This window comes from Apus apus, chromosome 8 (assembly GCF_020740795.1).
Source record: "Apus apus isolate bApuApu2 chromosome 8, bApuApu2.pri.cur, whole genome shotgun sequence".
NCBI lineage: Eukaryota > Metazoa > Chordata > Aves > Apodiformes > Apodidae > Apus > Apus apus.
Genome location: NC_067289.1, coordinates 13,375,810 through 13,395,740, shown reverse-complemented (window position 1 = coordinate 13,395,740; position 19,931 = coordinate 13,375,810). Strand labels below are relative to the sequence as shown.

The following is a 19,931-nucleotide window of genomic DNA, read 5'->3' as shown; positions in this document are numbered from 1 at the left end:
TAGGATAGGTTATTTAGCAGTTGTCACCAAAGTATTGACAGTTTTGCCTTTGCAAATAGGTAACACTGGCAAATGCTTCTGGTGTAGAGTTAGGATGTCAGCTGTTTGCAAAAGCATGTGTAAACCATTAGCAGTGTTTTTTGTGGTGTTGTGTTTTTTTAATTCGATACTATAACTCTTATATTAGACAATATCAGTTATTTAATTGACTTTCCGTTCATTATGGTTTGACCCTCTTTATAGCAGCCTAGTTTTTCACATCTTTTTCCACTCCCAGCAAGCCCAAATTGAAAATACAGTGAAATACAGGTCAGGCCATATAGGATGAGCCAGCCTGCCAGTTCTCTCAGTACTAAGCACGTGAAATATGGAGGGGGTGAGCAAAGCCATGATCCCAATCTCTATTTTTAATAAGCTAAGAAGATAGTGTTAAACTAAAATATGCACTGCATAATGTGGTTATAGGAGTCAGCTTCCACAAAGCTGCTGGTCTGGGCCTTTGTTCACACAGACATTAGACATCCTTTGTTTTGCCCCTCCTTCTCTTCTTCAGCAGTCATTCAATGACAAGCGTAAAAAGAACCTCTTTTCCCGAAAATTTCCCTTCTACAAGAACAAGGACCAGAGTGAGCAGGAAACCAGTGATATTGACCGTAAGTATGTGGCATTCGATGGAGAGCAAAGCACACATAGAAGGGCCTGCTAGATTGCAGTAGGGTGTTACCCTGGAGACAGTTTCATGAGCTGCAACAGGCTAACAAGCTTGAGATGCCAATGCCAAATCAACCTACAAAATCAATAAAACCATTTGTTTGCTGTTGAAGTAAAATTTAACCCAGGAGTATCCCAGTTTGGAACAAACTTGGTAATACTGTTGAGTAACACTGTGTACCTAACTGGAGGAGGTTACAGCCTTCCAGGACTGTAGGTGGCTCCTCACTTCTGACTTGGAGGAGAGTGCACAGCAACAACAGAGCTTGTCAGCTTCTCAAATTAGTTCCATCAGACCGGTTTCTTCAAAGTCATTCTGTTCTAATTTTAATTTCCTAATGAAGTGACATTGTTGCCAGCACTGAAAAAAGTGTCTTCTCAAAAAGCAGTGACATAAGTTTGCTAATTCAGACCTGGTCTGCTACTACCTGCCTTCTCTGCCACTTGCAACACTGATCACACTTAATGTGCCAGTCAGGTCAAATCCTACAGCCTCATCTTCCCCTGTGATGTTCTGGGAACTGTCTCCTGTCGTAGCGCCAATTTTATATATTACTGACAATTATTTTCTTTGTGATTGTCTTTTTATTGCTTGCCCTCTGGGGACTACTCTGCAGGAGGTCCCTGACGACATGGGATCAAAAGGCCTGAGTAAGTGATCAAAATACTCCCAAGTTATTTTAACCTCCATCTGGAAAATTACTACTTTTTTTTTTTTTAGCAGATCACTTTGAGACTGGTGCTCTACTGGCATGAGGAGGTTGACTCTAAAAAATGTTTCATAAGCTTTTCCAGTTTGTAATGTTTTGGACATTTTTGCTTTCAGGATCGTGTTACGTTTCGTTCATGTGACTATCCCATTAGATTTTTTTGTTTTGTTATTTAGAAGCTTGCCAGCACTTGTTTGTCCTTGATAGTACTGTGTTTTAAATTTGCTGATTTTTTTTATGTCACTTTTGTCTTTGTGTTTTTATTTATTTAAAAATGACCTATGACTTTTAACAGAAATAGTACAACCGTTGCTGTAACACTTCAACTAGTTTCAATTTCAGCAGTTTTCAATCCTCTCTCTAGGTGACTGATGTTTACAGCTACTTAAAACAAACATGGAACTTTGCTTAACTAATGCCATGAGAGTTTTTCTGTCTTCACTTATTTCAACTCCTGTGATGTTATAGACCAGGTAGAGGGGTAGCTAATAGAGGAGACACAGGTTTTTGTGATATTTCTTGCAGAAATTTCAAAAACTTGAATACAGTAAGATTCACAAGTTACTGAGTACTCTTAACAGGTCTGGTTTTTGGACACAGGCACCACCATTGTACTAAAGTAAAGCCAAGACCTTGATTTCATCACAGATATTAAGCACATACATTGTCACACTTTTTTAGAGACTAGCAAAATTATTGACTAAAGATCTGTGACTAAAGGTCATTAAAATAAATATTTCTTCCCAGGGCATAACTTATGCACAGTGTTCCTGAAACTACATGTTAGAAGTGGTGTACTTCTGTATTTGGCCTCAATAATGAAAGAAAAATTCTAGTAGCTGTAACATGAATTTTACATTTCTGAAATGGCTAGTTTCAAGGAAATTCTTGGTCGAGGCCATAGCAACCTTTATGGCCTTACAGTTTAGAGCAGAAGTTCATAAGCATCCTTTATGGCATTATCATCATAACCTAGTTTAAACTATGTAATATAGCCCAGAAATGTCACAGGTGATTCTGTTATAAAAACAAGTGGTTTCTAGCCTGTTTTTCAGCATGGTCAGACTTGCTGAACCTGTCATACCGCAATGCAAGCTGTCACTTGGGCTCCACGAGACTGCCAATTGAGAATACAAGTGTTGTGATAGTGAGCACAACTGCTCTAAGATGTAAAGCCCAAAATGCAGCAATGTCTCCCTTTCTTGTTGGCAAGCTTTTAAACATCACTATTTGCCTCTACCATGGCAATATGGATGTTCTTTTTCGAAGACAAGAAAATGAGATAGAAATAGATACAAATTGCTGGTACTCACAAACATTAGGAAGTATTTGCCTATTTTTCCTGCATGGAAATAAAATGGAGTTCAAGCAAGCCAGAGATTTGTGGTTTAAAGATATTAGTTCACTTTATCAAAAACATTTTAAAAGGATAATTAGTTTACTTATGATGACTAACTTTTAAAAATGGTTATTAATCACTAGAAGCATACTTGCTTCATAATTGTAATCCTACCTCTACAGTTCCCTTGTTTCCTTATCTTCAATCTTGTAGGGGAGGAACAGCACTAAACCTAATGTATCATAAACTCACTCTTTATGACAACAGTGTATATTATTGTATGCACACAGTTAGGTACCTAGTTTCAAATTAATTGTATTTAATTTGTATAGGTCAAACACAAGCTACTTGATGCAGTCTTCACCTGTGAATGTTAGTTTTCATTAGAAATAGACATATTGGGTGGCATGAAAATGGATTCTTTACAACAAAGTTCAGAAATGTCAAAGTTCATATTCACTAGATTTGTAGACTTTTCAGGAAACAGAGTAGATTGATACCTGATATTCTTCAAGGGCATTAATTTTTATAATAAAGCTCTGTAACACAATTACATAGCTTAATCAAGTAAATATAAACACTTTGTAGCTACTTAGGTATTCTTAATACTATGCAAAAGGAATGAAATTATAATAGATAGTCCAGAATAAAAGTCAACAGCTTCTGAAAATTAAGGCATTACTGGGCATAAAAGATAATCTTCATTCTGCATTGCATTTGAAGTAAGCTATTTCGTATAGCATAGGAAAGTGTCTATTGTTGAGAGTGCCACTCTGTATTTTTGCAAAACATTCCATTAATTTCTGCTATAAGGCTCTTAATATAATCAGTAAATTGTCTGTACAAAAGTTGAAATGCATAACCCATAGTTTTTGAACAACAAAATGAATCTCAACATGCAAACCTAAAAATCGCAGGGTTTTATGTGAACTGTGAATTGGTTTACTTTTCATAATATTATTTTTATATGCTATTTAATGTCTTTTTATCAACATCAATTCCTTTCGTATGAAATTAAGCTTGATCCTGAGAGCTATGAGATGTACCTTAAAACTTTTATATGCAGTATGTATTGATTTCAACATGTTGATATCAGTATTGTCTTTCATCTGGATTATTTTGTCAATTTTCTTTCTTTTGGATTCATGCCATTTAGTGTATGTTCCTTATTTTGTTCCATTGTGTTGCAATTTCAGAGCATGTAACCTCTAATGCCAGCGATAGTGAAAGTAGTTACCGTAAGTGTTTTTAAGTTCTTTGTTTATTTAGAACCTTTGTGTAGTTTCTTTGATTTTATTTGTCTGTCTTTTCTGGGTATTTACATGTTAAATAGAACTTGCCAATCACCTTCAGGTGAAATCCATATTCATATGTTTGATGAGAAACTGTAAATTCTGCTCTGTTTTTAAAAATCGGACTAGAAAGAATAATTGCACACCTTTTGGTTATTCTTTATTATGATCTATGACTTTCTTAGTTCAGCTTAATTTTGATTTATTCCTTTTTAAAAATTATGCGAGCTAGCTAGACCTTTTAAAACCTAAATGTAAATTTAGTGCTGACAAATGTAATTACATGTAGCTTAGCCTAATACTGGAAGCGTAACTAAACTGTGTAATCTGTTAAATAGTGCAATAACTATCCACGATTTTTCAAAAATGATACTTGGATTTAATATTTATATACTTCTAACAAGAGTGAAGGTAAGCAAACATGTATTTACCCTTGCTTACAGCTTTAATTTATCTGTTTTGCCAAGTGTGGGTGCTTAGAATGAATTGTCTTTAAAGCATATGACATCCAGTGCTGGAGTCAGTTATGATAAATCAGCATGCTAGGCATGGGTGCAGTCTCTCTTTCTCTGAAGACATAGTATCTTCCAAATACTAGACTGAGTTAGCTTTTTACTAGCCCAAGCTACAGTATGAAAGCTACGGTTCTGTTTAATATTACCCAAGGTACAACAGTAGTAAGTGTTCACAGTGGGTAATACATTGCATAATGCTGCTCTAAAATGCTTTAAGATGTCCTAAACCAGAGACAGAAATCAATCCCACTGGTCCTTTCCAGTGAACAACTCCTCAGTAAGGTTGCACAGTCCAGACCTGAAACTCAGAGCAGAGCAGGTAGATAAACAAGTTGAGGTTTTGATGGGAACACAAAAGGAAGAAAGAGTAGAAGTCACACAGGGGGACACTGGGTGGCTCACTGCTCAGCTCCTGTGTGCCTGCTAACTGAACGATGGGCACTTCAGAAACAGATGTTGTGTATGTTAGGGTTCATTAACAGATATTTGGAACCTGTAGATCTTCTCAGAGGTGATGATGCACCATGTTTCTTCCAGATGATTGTACTGTAGGAGAGAATTTGTACATAAGTAACAAATGCTAACAGTATCATAGACTGTCATTGAAAAGAAACTAGTGGGAGTCATTTGTGTTCCATCAGAATAACACAAAATTAAGCATGTATGGAAGTTGTCTTTGACAAACTTAAAAGTTTAAACCATTTTTAATGACATGCCATTAAAACTGTCTAACCATGACTGTTCCTTCATAAATTTGCTTCTTCTCTTGCCACCCAGCTTTCCCCCAGCTAGGTTTTTCTCAGAGCTTGCTTTATTTATGTTTACAGCTCGTTATTGGTACTACTAGTTAGGTTTTTACTCTGTTGATATTTAAAAGCCCTGATTTTATCATGAATGTTGTGGATTTGTTTATCTGAACGTGTAATTACAAGCACTTCTTATTAAAATAAATTTTTTTAATTTCTTCTTACTGCTGTCTAATATGAAAGTTATCTTGATTACAGATGAGTACGGTTGTTCAAAAGGTTCATTCTATTAGTATTCATTTTTCCAAAGTATTGAAAAGCAGTGACAATATATACTTTTTGCCCTCAATCAGGAGATGCTTTTTACTTATTATCTCCTTAATATTTTGTTTAACTAATTTTTGACCTTATAGCAATGTGACTTCTCCAAAGAAGTATCTAGTTAAATGTGAGCTGGATCTCAGAGGATTTGATAGATGGTGATTCCTTATTCCTCTCCCTAGCCTAAAAGGGTTTCTGAAAGTATATACTGTCCTTCTAAAATCCATTTGCATGAGTAACTTTTTGAGATATTAAAGTATACAGGTTGCATGTTGTCATGCCTGTCTTAAGGTATTCCTCACTTACAATAACTTAAAAAATTAAAATGTTCATTCATGTATTGCTGTAGTCCAGTTTGAATGCAAATTTATTGCGAACAAGAGAAATTATTCCTCTTAAATCTAAAATTTACTGTCATTAAAGGTCAGTGGTATTTGCTATGAATATATATATATAAAAGCAATATATGAATTTATAAAAGCCTTCATCTGCCATCTGTTTCTATAGAACTGTGGTATTGCATTGGTATGTTCCTTTGCCTGTTTCAAGTGTACCTTATGAACTCCAAAGAATGTTGCAAAATTACACAAGTGAATTCTTGAACAACTGGATTTCATGCAAAGTTCATATTAATGTCATATAATTTGAGCTTTTATTTTCACAATTATAAATTCTTTGCTGCCATGGAGTTAATTTTTAGTGGTTCTATCACCAGAAATCTTGTTCAAGGTATCTTGTTAGACTAGAAATAAACTTTGGAAAGATGGCAACTGAGGTATATTTCGGAATCTTTCACTAACATTTAAAAAGGCTGCAGCTGTCAAAGCTCAGAATTCAGGTATTTTAGCTTCGTTCACTGCTGATGTGCTCTCTGGAGCTGAGAACAATATAACACATTATTTCCAACTTCGTCTTTAAAAACTCATGAATAAAATAAGTTAGTATATACAGTCAAAACTTTGTGTAGAATTAGAGTGATTGAAAATGTTTATATAAATGCCACTTCATGATTAAGTTAATGAGAGATATGTGCACTTTTAGATGATTGTCAGCCCTCTGTAGATACAGAAATATGTTACTGTAAATGCTAGCTTTGAAGTATGGAGAATGTTCATGAGGAAGGTGGCATTGCCTCTGCCAGTGAATGACAGCATGCATGCCTCTCATTCAGGGAAACGTGCATCAGAGCATTTCAATGATGCTTAAAAATTCTTCTTGTGCTTGATGTCAGTTTGACATGCTAACGTGAACCAGGGAATTACTTATACTTTGTGTCTTATGCTTTAAAATTTTGTTTGGCTTATCTTTGTGATTTTTATAATGCATCGCTCTTGGAAAATGTCCCTCATCAGTCTCATTGTAATGCATATTACTGAGCAATGTCTGTATCATTATAGTTCATGGAATGACTCAATTTAAATATATTGCTTTAGAAAAAAAATACATAGATATTTGTTTGCATTTACATTTTAGGTGGCCAAGAAGAATATGTCTTGTCATATGAGCCAGTCAATCAACAAGAAGGTTAGTAGATCTCACTCAGTATAAAAATAAACATCACAATTATCAGAATGCTCTGTGTGCACTTATGCATTGAGAACCACGGTAAACTTCACTTTTGAACTTGTTACTGTTATTCAGGTGAATAAAGCATTAAAGCATAAAAGCATAAATTATTAAATACTACTGTTAAATGATTTAGTGCAAAATCCAAAGGTGAGCTACTTAAAATAACATTATTTTTGGTTTACATTGCACAAGGAAAATGTGGCATGGTTAGCAGTTTTGTGGGTGTGAACCTCAGAAATTAGTGTTCTTCTGTTTCATATGGCTTTAGTTTTCTCACTGACGCAGCTCCTTATTTTCTGTCACAGCAGAAAGTGTGTCAATAGATGATTTGTCTGTTTTAGTAAGCTTTAATTGAAATGTCTCAAACATGGCAGTTTCATTTTGTATAGGCTTCTTGTATGGCTTATTTGGTTAGCAATTGCCAAGTGATTTTTTTTATTCCAGAAAAAAAAGTATTTTTTAATTAAATGGAACTTGGATGTGCTAAGCAAGCTGTACTTAAGCTAGGGAACAGGAGGTCTGTTACCCTCAAATGAGCTGCTGCTGGGTCTGTGTATATTTGCTAATCAGAGAGTCTCACAAGATGAGAAATGTCTTAACTGGTATTAATTAGTTCCCAGATTCTGACAGCTTAATTGTTTAGTGAGAATGGTAGTAATATTAAGTGAGTTAACATCAGGGTTGAAGAGAAAAGATGTGAATGAGACTTCACACAAGCCTGTGGTTTAGTAACTGGTGATTTTTAATTTAGTTAATTTTTTAGTTTAAAAAACTAAAGATTTTTAGAGAGTTAAGTTCTTTGGCATTTAAATACATGAGTGTAATTCCTTTTTAGTCTAATATGGAGAAAGTCATAAAAGATCCAGCACCTCACTCCTTTGTTTAGGTGCAGTAATACATCCCTGTGTATGTTACCTGCATCTGTCCACTGATTCACTTCCACTGTATTTATTTTTTTTTTAAGAAGGTTAGTGGATTAAAGAAGCGAAATGAACAAAACAGATTTAAAGGTGTTTGGATTTGAGACACTAATGAGCCACCCTTAGTCTTTAAACAAAGATATTTATTGTTAAATTAGTAGGTTGACATTTATTCAAGCCCCAGACATTGCTTTTTTGAATATATTAATACCCCTGAAAGGAAACAGTTTCCTATAAAATAGTATAGGTCCTATAAAAAGACCTATAAAACATATTTTAATTGGACTTAATTTAATTTGGACTGATTTGTGCAGTAAAGGCTGATTGAACCTAAAACTAAAATTTATATGGCTTGTCTTATTTATTCTGCAGTACAATCAGATCTTTTCTGCTTTAACTTGATTTTCAACCAAAAGCCCTTTAACTTCATAAAAACTCTGCTTTTTAAAGATGCTGTACTTAGTTTATATGGGTGCCAACTTTATACAGGTTCTGTAACTACTGAGTCTTTTAAAATATGAATATTTAAGTTGTGGCCTTAGAGGAAAAGAAGAGACTTCCTCCAACTCAGAACTAGAATTTTACAGACTCTGCTACTGCTTAGGTGCCTCTTTGAAATGAAAAGATTTTCAAACTTTGCCCATTTGCTGTCTTCATTAGAACAAAGCATATTGCTTTGTGATTTTTTTCCCAAAGACTTTATAGTTTATGACTCATCTTCAGTCCCCCAGGATAATGATTTGAGAGTGAAGATTTAACATCTTGCTTTGACTACAGTATTAATTTATATACATTCTACAACATGTTTTTCTTTAGGAATACATATTCTTTTAGGTATTAAAACTATTACCATGTGAGAAAGCATGTATCACTGAACTGTAAAAGTTACTAATGAAATTGAAATGTAACTGATGTTATTCCTTTATGTTTAATAGTCAATTACACTCGACCTGTGATTGTTTTGGGACCCATGAAGGACAGAATAAATGATGATCTCATCTCAGAATTTCCAGACAAATTTGGCTCATGTGTTCCACGTAAGTCTAAGCAAATAGTGGAGCAATTCTAATTGATTTTGTTCTGTTAATTTTCTGAATGAGCTTACCCTCTGTGTGTTGAGTTACAAAAAGGTAATATATTGTCCAGGCTTTATACAGCTCTCTTAATTGTCCGTCATCTTTGCTTGTGAAAATTTTGCATTGTAAATGGGAGACTATTTTTTTATATTGTAGAGAAAAAGTCACTGTTTTTGTATTTGCTTTAAAAATTACTGGTTTATTTTTAAAGATACCACTAGACCAAAACGAGATTATGAGGTGGATGGTCGCGATTACCATTTTGTCACTTCTCGAGAGCAAATGGAGAAGGATATTCAGGATCACAAATTCATTGAAGCTGGCCAGTACAATAATCATCTTTATGGAACAAGTGTCCAGTCAGTGCGAGAAGTAGCAGAAAAGGTAAATCAGTGCCAGTTACTTTCATTTACTGAGGTGATTATCTGAGTGTGCTGACAGGGGAAAGGAGAATGGCAAAAAGCCATTAGGAACCCTCTGACTTAAAAAAGGAATTTGTTCAAAACTAGAAACAGAACATTGTCACAACTGCATTTAAGGAAATAATGAAGGTTTGGAATAATGGAAATACTGTGATTAAAAAGGGCAACCGTAGTTTGTGCCCTCTTATAAAAAGAGGAAAGAGAAGAAATATTGGAATTACAGGCTAATTAGTATAGCTCACATACATAGGTCATTAATTAAGACTAATGGTGGTGGAATTGGCTAATATGATCATCCATTTAATACAGATGTTTGCAGAAGAAAATTAATAAAATTGTTAATCTTTGTGCCCTTCATGGATTTCACTGACAAAGGGGGAAGCGTGAATGTAATAAATTTAATTTTTGGAACTACATTTAGGAACTACATAGAACTATTACTACATTTTGAAGGCTGATCTTACTGGTTTTTATCATGAAAAGATTTTAATTAACTATTTCTTTAAAAATTTAAATTCTAAATTCAAACTGAAGTTTACTTGAGCTCTCTGAAGAAGAATGGGAAGAAGGAAGTCTAGACAATGATATCTGTACAAGGGAAGAAACAGCTATTTTCTAGGTGGGAACTCACAAACATGAGCAGTCTTAATCTGGACATGCAGAGGGTAAGTGTAGTTAGCCCATGTGACATAGGACTATAGTTAGTGGCTGAGTATGATTGTTTCTGGCAATTTAATTTATTGGAATCAAAATTGGGGAGAACACAGTGAGATTCTGTGCTTCATGTGATGAAGTTTTCTCCTGCTGTCTTTCTTACCCTATGGAATAGAACCTGGCCCTGTGGCATATAGTGAGACAAGAAAATAAATTACAAATAAATAAGCAGTGCTATGTGTGGCGGGCTGACCAAAGTTGTGAAACTACCATGTGTGGTTAGATGATGAAACTATTTATTGAACAGCCTAAACATACAAATCTGTTGGCAGTTCCTTCCCCTGGTAGCACAGGTACATTCCTTTGGCTCCATCCCAGACCTGAAATTGGCTGTTTTCTTTTGCCCATCTCACAGGAATTAGTAAGGTCCAAAACGATTATGAACCTTTTAGACACTGACATGAAGAACAAAATACACCAGATGTCTCCATGCTGTAAAGTCTCTTGCATAGGCACTGTGGGACTTCAGGTAGATGCAACAATTTCTCAGTTCCAGTTAAAATTATTTTTCTGGGAAACAATGGCTTGTCCTTCAGACCTTGATTTCAAAATTGTGACAGCTGAAAACTGGTCCATCGGGAGCTGCTCCTTCTTTTAGTCCTCTCTGACTCACTTAAGAGGTGAGTCTCTGCGGTGGCTCTTATTACTGAGATACAAGAGACAATTTCCACATTTTCTATGATGATTTTGGAGGCAGACAAAACAAAAGTGACTGCTGCTGCCCCAAAGAAATAGTATTCTTTCAGTAGTTTTAAGTTGTGTTCATTTGTGCTTCCAGCTGCGGCCCATCTCACTCATTTCCTTACCTATAATGGACACAGCTAAGATGCTTTTTAATGTCATTGTTCAGTTATTGAAAAAGGCACTGAGTACTGTGACATGTTTATCTCTTGGATGCAGTGCACGTAAGGAACTAAGTAATATGTAAAATATTAAGTGCACTGTGCAAAGAGCAAAATAACTTCCCTGAATGAAAACAGGATCATTATATCATGAAGTACTTTCATCTGTTTTCCTTGTCTTCCAAATCTGAACTTGAAAGGAACTGTTATACCTTCTTTGAAATCACTAGCAGCTTGCAAATGTGTGTCTGAGACCACTGTTAATGCACTTTCATTATTGATTTAGAATAAACTGTTGCAGTTATACTCCATAAGGTCTAGCACAGCTGTTGTGGTGGCAATCTAGTCCTCCATCCTTTGTCCAAAATTCTTTGGCACCTGGCATAAATTATTGGGCCAAACACAGCAAACATTAAGTGTCTCACCCCAAAAAGGAAAATGAACCAGTTAGTACTCTTAATTCACAATTCCCAGCACATGTGCCACATTTAAAGAGAAACCAGAGGAAAGATGTGGACAGGTCAGCACATGTAGTAAATATTCTGCTAGAACATAGAAACACCTTTCTTTCAAAACTGGTGTTCTACAGTGTGATACTTGCGGGAGGAAAGTGCTTGTATTCAGTTCCATCTAACTGTTCTGACAGTGGCAGATTTCCCTGCCGTTGGGGTGGTGGTTCTCTCAGATATGCTGGGTAAGTCACCTAGCACTTCTCTAACTCAAGCTTTGACAAAGCCACGACTTTAAAGGATCCTCAGAGTCTTTTTTTGGTTTTTAATAAAAAAAGAGGATCTCTTTGGTGGTGTGGCTGAAGTGCAGCTGTTGTGCAGTTGGATGATTCTGCATTGTTGATTGGGCTGAAAGGGAGGAAAGAGGGTCAGGAACATCTTAAACCACGTACAATCCCAACAGTGAGCATTGTGGGACCTTATTCCAAAGTGGTGACATCATAATATCGATGCAAATACTCTTAATTTTGTTGGCTTCCATGGAGGTATTTTCTCTTCTAAGTTACTGTTCTGTGCATACCTGTGACTTGAACTTTGCTTAATGCCTTTTTCCATTCTCTCACACATTTTAGGGTAAACATTGCATTCTTGATGTTTCTGGTAATGCCATCAAAAGGTTGCAGATTGCCCAGCTGTACCCAATCTCCATTTTTATTAAACCCAAAACAGTGGAAAATATAATGTAAGTAAAAGGAAGTGCCTCAGGCTGAATTGTTTGAGACTGTTACTGTACTTGAACAGCCAACTTCAAATTATGTGGAAGACAATTGTAATTTGCATTCTAAACAATATTTAATGTCCTGAGTTTTATTTCTAGGGACTTTGAGATAGGGTTTCTAATCCAAATTTAAGTGCTTGAGAATTAATACAATTGTGATAAATTCTATGCAACGTAATGTCAGAACAGCCCATTCCCATCACAATCTTTGGTTTGGTCTGTCATTTAGGAAACTGCCTCCTGTTAGGGTTCATACTCAGGCAACAATTGAAAACCTTATTTCAAAAGACTCCAAATATTTGATAATAGTTTAAATGTATAATTTTTTCAATTTCAGGGAAATGAATAAACGCTTAACGGAAGAGCAAGCCAGGAAGACATTTGAGAGAGCCATGAAACTGGAGCAAGAATTTACTGAACACTTCACAGGTATGTTTTCTTTGGGTCTGTTCCCTTCCCAAGTTGAAGTTTTATTGTTTGCTGTAAATTTGTAATTGCCTCACAACTGAGATAAGGCTGAACTCTGTTTTCAGGCTGGTGTGTCATTGTTTTGAGGTATAGAGCCATCTCAGTACCTCTACACTAATTTCAATTTGTTCAATTAATTCAATATACAGAAAAAAATTACCAAAAGCTTAATTTATGCTTCAAAACCTGTAAAATTTTCTACCACTTTTCTAGGTATTATAATGCAGGTTTTTACTTTGCTTTGTTCATATATTGTATGCTTAAAGCTTTTTAATCGCAGAGCTGAGATTGCCCAGCAAAGCTCCCTGTGGAAAAATTATTACTTTCAATTTTTTTTTATATCAGGAAGTAAAGAATTATAGTAATTAAGCCTCTGGAAATGGGGCACTACAGCATTATGGTACTTAGCAAATCAGATTTGTGTATGGATCTAACTGTAACAGCAAGGGATGCACTCAAACTCTTCTAAGTGTTTGCATTGTGGCTTGCAGAGGGAGGAGATGGATCAAGTCCAGATCTTCAGGAGGACAGAAATGAGCCTTCTCTATTACTGTCCTAGATAAACACTTACTCCTTTGCTTCCTGTTATGTTCTCTCTTGCAGTGTTTCATTGTCTGCTGCCCCATTCACCTCCTTTCTGAGAAAGAACTCCTTTGTCCCATTATCCTTCCACATCTTACAGTGGGCACATCTTACAGTGTCCACATCTTATAGTGAGCAGAGCTGTGAAAGCAACAGTCTGCTCCACCTGGGCAGGGACATGAGAAGGGGAGGTGGCTTCACTGGTAGGAAAATACAGGAACCTGTAGACTCCCTGCCCCATTCTTCCTTCTGCCTTCTCTACATTGTGTGCCACTCACAGAGTGGACAAGTTGAGTCCATCCCTTTTTGTCTGCCTTCCTCTCTCTCTGCTGCCTTGCAGCTGTCACAGTTTATCCCAACACTGCACCAAGCTGCCCCTCTTTTCTCGGTCTGTGCCCAGAAGATTATGGAACTCTCAGTATATATTGCAGATTCTTCCTATTATACAGCCTCTTACCAAATTACTTTCAAATATGTCTGGTTTGCTGTTCAGGAAAAGAAGAGTTTATTTTAATAGATAATTGAATATTTATTTAGTAGCTGGTGTTCTATGTTGTCTCAGGGCATTATGTAGGACAATTTCTCAGAAAATCAAGGGGCATAATTAAAGATGTTTCAAAAACCTGTAGGCCTTTTTAAGAACTTTAGTGCTCAAGGCCATATTTCTCCAGGAGTATAAGGCCTATTGACAAAGGAAGACAGCAACGTTCAGAATTCTGTCCTTGATAATCCAGTTCAGGCCAGAAATCCTTTCCTGAATTGGTTTCAGATACTTTAAGACATTACAAATCCCACTTACTGCTTACAGTTTGGAGGCTGCCACCCATATGGGTCAGGTGGTAAAACAGAATGTGTGAGCATTTCTTAATCTGTTAAAAAATACCACATTGTATGTGGTAACTGAAAACAACCTTCATCAGCAGGTTAAGTTTAAACAGACTTAAACTTTGCACTAAAGCACCTGAAGAGTGCATCCATGTTCTTGTTTTGAGGGTATTGAGCTCTGGAAAGGTGTGGTTAAACACCTGGAGAGAAGTACAATGGTAAAGCTTATGGCTATTTGCATTGAAAAGATATTCCTGAATCTTCCTAATGCACTGTTGGCCTGTCAACATTACACTTGAGCTGTGCTAATTGTACAGCCTCCTCCTCCCACGGGCATTATGACAATGGGCTGCAGATGGGGAGAAAGTTTTTAAGAGATGGGGATGATAAGTAGGAATAAAAAGGAAGTAGTTTGCATGAAAGCAAAGTTTGGAAGTAGCAGTAAGATATTAATGCACGAAGAGTGAGTTTGGCTTGCCTTCAAAATTTGCTTCTTGGGTTATCAATACTGAGTTTGTAATCCTAATTAAAAAGAAGCTGCTATCTCATGCTGATTGCATTTTCAGATTGCAATTTCAGTGTGGTAAGAACAGCTCAAACTTCATCCTTATTCTCACCAGACTGTACTTTACTCTGATATATCAGAACACATCCATATTTGGCCCATTTCTAATTATTTTCTAGCCTTGGAGAAAATATGTCTAACTTACATCATCTGGATATAAATTGCACTTCTAACTATGTAAGGAAACCTGTTGTCTATAAAACTTGAATCTGGTGGTTGGGCAACAAAATTAATTCCTTCTTTTTTGGGGCCAAAGGCAAAGCTAGTGCTAGCAGGTGGAAATCCCAGGGTCAGCCAGCCTTGCTAGGAAGTTGCAGGATCCAGCTGAGTTTACCAGTCTGCAGCATGCCAACCTGGACTCTGACTGCATGAGGACACAGCCCTGTACTCTTGTCTTGCCTTGTGTTGAAAACACATATGAAAGTTGGAACTAAAAGAATAATGGAGGATGTGAATTGACTCAGACAAATTCTAACGTGGTTAGGAAAAGCCGCACTTTTATGTATGTATGTTCTTGCAGTAAAGGGAAAACCACTTCCTAATCCCAAGCCTCTAAGGGGGAGAGATGGTGCTTTGTGTGTCCTGCAGTACCATCAACAGTGTGCTTCTCTCCAGCACTGGAACCAGAAATCTCAGTGGGTGTCTATTCCTTCAGCAATCTCAGATCTTCTTGCCACTTTGAGAGAAGGAACAGCTTGGCTTGGAACCTCTTGGTTTCTGTACAGAACTGGAAGGATGATTGCTGATTGCCACATTATGTTTTGCAGCTATTGTCCAAGGAGACACGCTGGAAGAAATCTACAACCAAGTGAAACAGATCATAGAGGAACAGTCTGGGCCTTACATCTGGGTTCCAGCAAAGGAAAAATTATGAAAACAGATTTTTATTTTTCGTTTTCTAACTGACATCACCTACTACATCTGACAACTCTTAAGCCCTTCCAGTGGAGCCTGCCTCTAGTTCTTTCCAGCGTGGTTCATACCCTAACCATCACATTCTGCAGTTCCCATAATGCTTTACATTTGGTGTCTCTCTTAGTTTAAATAATTTGTATTATTGTGTGTTGTTGGTTTGCCATTTTTCAAACATGACAATGGAATGGCCTGACCAGCTATTAGTTTGGGGTGTGGGTGGGAGGGAATTGCTTGGTAAAATTCCTTAATGTTTAAGGGAAAGTAACTTTCAAAGATTTTTTTCAAAAAAGCTTTATAGACATTCTTTTAAGATTTCATAACAATTGAAAGAAAAGTTGTATTCAAGGAAGTTGTTAAATCATAAATAACTTTGCACGCTTAACTTTAATAGCATGGTTTGGTCAGGGCAATCAATTTCAGGTTGTATTTTCTAAGTTAAATTCTATTCTCACAGTAATTTTTTTTTTCCTTTCCAGGCAGTTAGAGAGAAACTTTCAAATTATGAGTTAACATTTTCATTAACTCCCATTACTACTCCTCAAGGGATATTCATTTTCATAATTTCATATGGATATTCTTATAATATATTTTTTCATTTTTTGCCAATAAGATTGCTAGGGACAAAGTTGTGTAATGTTTTTAATCTTCCTCATGAAACACTATTTATAGTGTCTTACAGAAATCCTTTATAGATAATGGTCATCACACTTTTTGAGCCTAAAATATGTTTAGGTGCTAGGAAACATTGTATTTTTCAGAGGAATGCCAAGTTTCCATTGGCACTAATACAGAAAACAACTGCAGAGATGGTCGTTAGGGCAATGAGAGAATGATTCGTAGCTTAAAAATGTGTGTGTTCTTAGGAGTCAGATTTTAATGAATATTTTACCCACAATAACTGCCTATTTTGTTATAATAAATATATATATATTAAACTTTCTTTAACTAAACTCTGTAACTATGGGAATTATTTTCTTTACATAGTTGCGCACACGTATAAATATATATATAAAAAAATATATTTTTCTTTTACCACCTACTCCTAGCTTTTTGTTTTGAATAAAAATACAAATTAGAGTTTACCTTCCTTAGTCATGAGAAGTCAAATGGGCTATGGTTACTGGGCATGAAGTCCAGGAAATATTAGTTACAAGAAAAAAAAAAATACATGCAAGTTCTCCTCTTTTCTATGGAATTTCAGGTGTTTGTCTTACCCCTTCTCCCCTCCTGTAATATGCATGTCTTAACCAAAGGGAGAATTCAGACTCAATGATATGTTTTCTTTTTCTGTACATGTTCTTCCTGGATTGCTTAGGCACAAGATCTTCCATTTGCACTGCACAAACTTCTGTGCTGAATGTTATAAATACTTTGTACCAAAACATGGAACTGCCTTCAGTAATGAAATTCTCTAATTCCCGTATTCTTTGGTACCTGCCATTGCTTGTTTGAAACTGTTTATGAGAGGGATGTGCTTATGGCAGTCACGGGGCAGTCACACAACCAAATTAGGTTTGGTTTGTAAAGAATTATCAACACTATCCATTCCATTTGTTAGAAAGAGGAGAACAGCTAATAAACTTTACTGTACAATATATTTGTCAAGTGTGTTTTTAATCAAAAGCAATACAGGTGGTGTAGCATTTTGAAATAATTGACTCAAACCGTAAATTAAAGTCCTGTTAGAGGAACACTGGTGACTAGATTGGGGCTAGTGAAGTTACTACATGAAAAGCAAATTTAAACTTGAGACATAAATATTGCTGGTGTTATTTAGAATGCTTATAAGACTTAGGGTAAGCCTGAGCTGCTGGTGGATGGCCCAAAATAGTTTCTCTTTCTCTGGATTTGTGAAGTAGGTGTATCATCTTTCTGAGACTCCTGTCTATGGGAGCTGTGTAACATTGCCACTTCGGATAAATAATGTCACAATTTTATAAAGGACCTGAAAGTGTATTAGAGTCTTCCTCTTTGAAAGTGACTAATTATCTGAGGTGTAAAATGAGACATCATAAAACAGACCAAATTTTTAAAAAATAGAACTATCTCAATCTCAGCTATCGAATTTGCAAACTATAATAACAATTTTGTTTACCTCATATTTTTTTTACCCATCAGAAAAGTCCTGTTCAGCTGAGTAGATACATGAGCAATTACTTACTCATATATTGGAGTGTCTGGATAACTTCCACTGAACACTGCTCTGACTGAGGTCCACAGACCCCACCATGCACGATTGTCATGCTAGGGTGGAAACAAGCCTGGGATCCAGAAAATCCAAAGCACTCTGGGGTATTGAGATAGCTGAAAGAAAAGGCATGAGCCATTTTGCTGTGCAAGCCAACTACTTCATTGTTCCGTGAGTCCTCTTTTATCCATACAGAAATGGATGTAGCTCATCAGCCAACAAGATGTTTTCAAAATACTGGCCCATGCAGCCTTTGTGTGAATTGCTCATGCTTGCTAACTTGCTCTTCCAAGTCGGCACATACGCAGTGGCATCCCCACTGTGTTTTTTCACTCACAACAAGTATTATTTATGGCATCCAGGTAAGGTTGGCTAAGATACTTGTTATTTTTTCCCAGCCTACTTTGATTTAATCATCCAGTGTGCCAGGGCACCCACTCGCACAGCAGCAGCTGCAGCCACGTGGTATTTCTGCATTTTTGGTTTTGTTTATTTCAGATTTTGCCCTTCAGCGCTGGCAGAAAAGTTGATTCTGACAGCTCTGATGCTTGACCTGTTTTATCTTGTAATTTTTAGGATTTTGCATTAATTAGTGTTTCTCTGGATCTCATTTTTCCAGTATCAGAAGCTAATACGGTTTTGATTCTCGGGTACATTTTGCTTTCTGTATTTTAAGGATACATTTTACAATGCTGTACGTTCCTTAAGGCTTCCATTTTAACAACTAGACTAATTAGGAAATTGGTGTCTCACTGGTGCCTTATCTCCCTATTTTTGCTGGCTCAGTGAAGGCACCATGGGTTCTCTTCCCTGCCTGCCAGCCCAACTTTTTGAAACTGCTATACAGAAGCATGCTGGATGATGTATTTGCTGCTATTATTATTTAAAGTTGTACTAAATTTATAATTTCCTTTGCAGGCTTTTTTGCTAAATTGTGCTTAAAATTAGATCATGAAAGTTAATATCACCTTAAAGCACAGATATTCATAGAGTTATGAATAGGAAAATGACCTACATTATAATGAACTCTGCTTGTGTGATGGTTTACAGGGGATTGCATTCAGAATAGACCTCCTGTACAAAGAGGCTTCTCCTCTGCCTTCCAGTCCTTTCCTGTAGAGCATCAGAAGAAGCACAGGAGAGGTGTGAAGCCAAAGTAGTTTCTTATTAATCTTGTCCTTGCAGTCTTAAGCAACTGGTGCCAGGACTGTGCATCAGTCTTGTCATCTATATATGTGTGTAAATCTTGCTGCAGGCATCAGAGGGCCTGAGAGATCAATCTTGCCAGTGGGAAGGGCACAGAAGGGATCTGAATAATGGATCCTTCCAGAAATATGGAAGGATTCCAGTGGTGCCAGGTCATTCTTTATCACTTTAAACAGCAAAGGGATGACTAATTCTAGATGGTCTACGCAGTTAAGAATCCATAAGATTTTGTTCAAGGAGGTCTGGAGGGGTTCTTACATATTTGTTTAGGGTGGGTTTTTTTAAGTTTAAAACTTGAAATGTCTATTAATTGATTTAAACTTGGATGTTGTCTTACAGGTCCTAGTGCATGTTAAAGGTGGCAGCCTGGCCAAATTGCAGTCAGGTATCATAGAACAGTTTGGGTTGGAAGAGACCTTAAAGATCATCTAGTTCCATCCCCCCTGCATGGACAGGGACACCTTTCACTAGACCAAGTTGCTCAAAGCTCCATCCATCCTGGCCTTGAACACTTCCAGGGATGGGGCGTCCACGGCTTCTCTGGGCAATTTGTGCCAGTGTCTCACCACCCTCACAATGAAGGAAGCAGCTAAGTAACTAACTCTTGGAAGCATCTGTGCAGCCCTGCTGGATGTGTGGACTGTCAGAAGGACACACTCAGATACATTGTTTTTGCATGCCCTTGATAGAAGATGGCAGAGACGTGCATGGGGATTCATGGCAGTACAACAGATTTTCTGCTGGTTGGGTGTTGAGCTGAGGAATAGCAGCCAGCAGT

The 19,931-nt window shown here is 36.6% G+C and overlaps 1 protein-coding gene across 21 annotated transcripts in view; it reads left to right on the top strand.

Annotated features, from left to right (window-relative positions):
• DLG1 (discs large MAGUK scaffold protein 1) overlaps positions 1–16,815 on the top strand; it is a 145,624-nt gene extending 128,809 nt beyond the window's left edge. For 5 of the 21 annotated variants that reach the window (XM_051626108.1, XM_051626113.1, XM_051626124.1 and 2 more), the window contains 9 exons: positions 554–653; positions 3,957–3,998; positions 5,557–5,592; positions 7,108–7,158; positions 9,059–9,160; positions 9,411–9,583; positions 12,259–12,368; positions 12,742–12,833; positions 15,612–16,815. In XM_051626108.1, coding sequence (XP_051482068.1) covers positions 554–653; positions 3,957–3,998; positions 5,557–5,592; positions 7,108–7,158; positions 9,059–9,160; positions 9,411–9,583; positions 12,259–12,368; positions 12,742–12,833; positions 15,612–15,718 — 813 coding nt within the window. In that variant the 3' untranslated portion in view covers positions 15,719–16,815. Of the gene's footprint in view, positions 1–553; positions 654–1,328; positions 1,363–3,956; positions 3,999–5,556; positions 5,593–7,107; positions 7,159–9,058; positions 9,161–9,410; positions 9,584–12,258; positions 12,369–12,741; positions 12,834–15,611 lie in introns of all 21 variants that reach the window. The other 16 variants (XM_051626112.1, XM_051626121.1, XM_051626122.1 and 13 more) reach the window with 6 other exon arrangements.
• Positions 16,816–19,931: the final 3,116 nt, after the last annotated feature.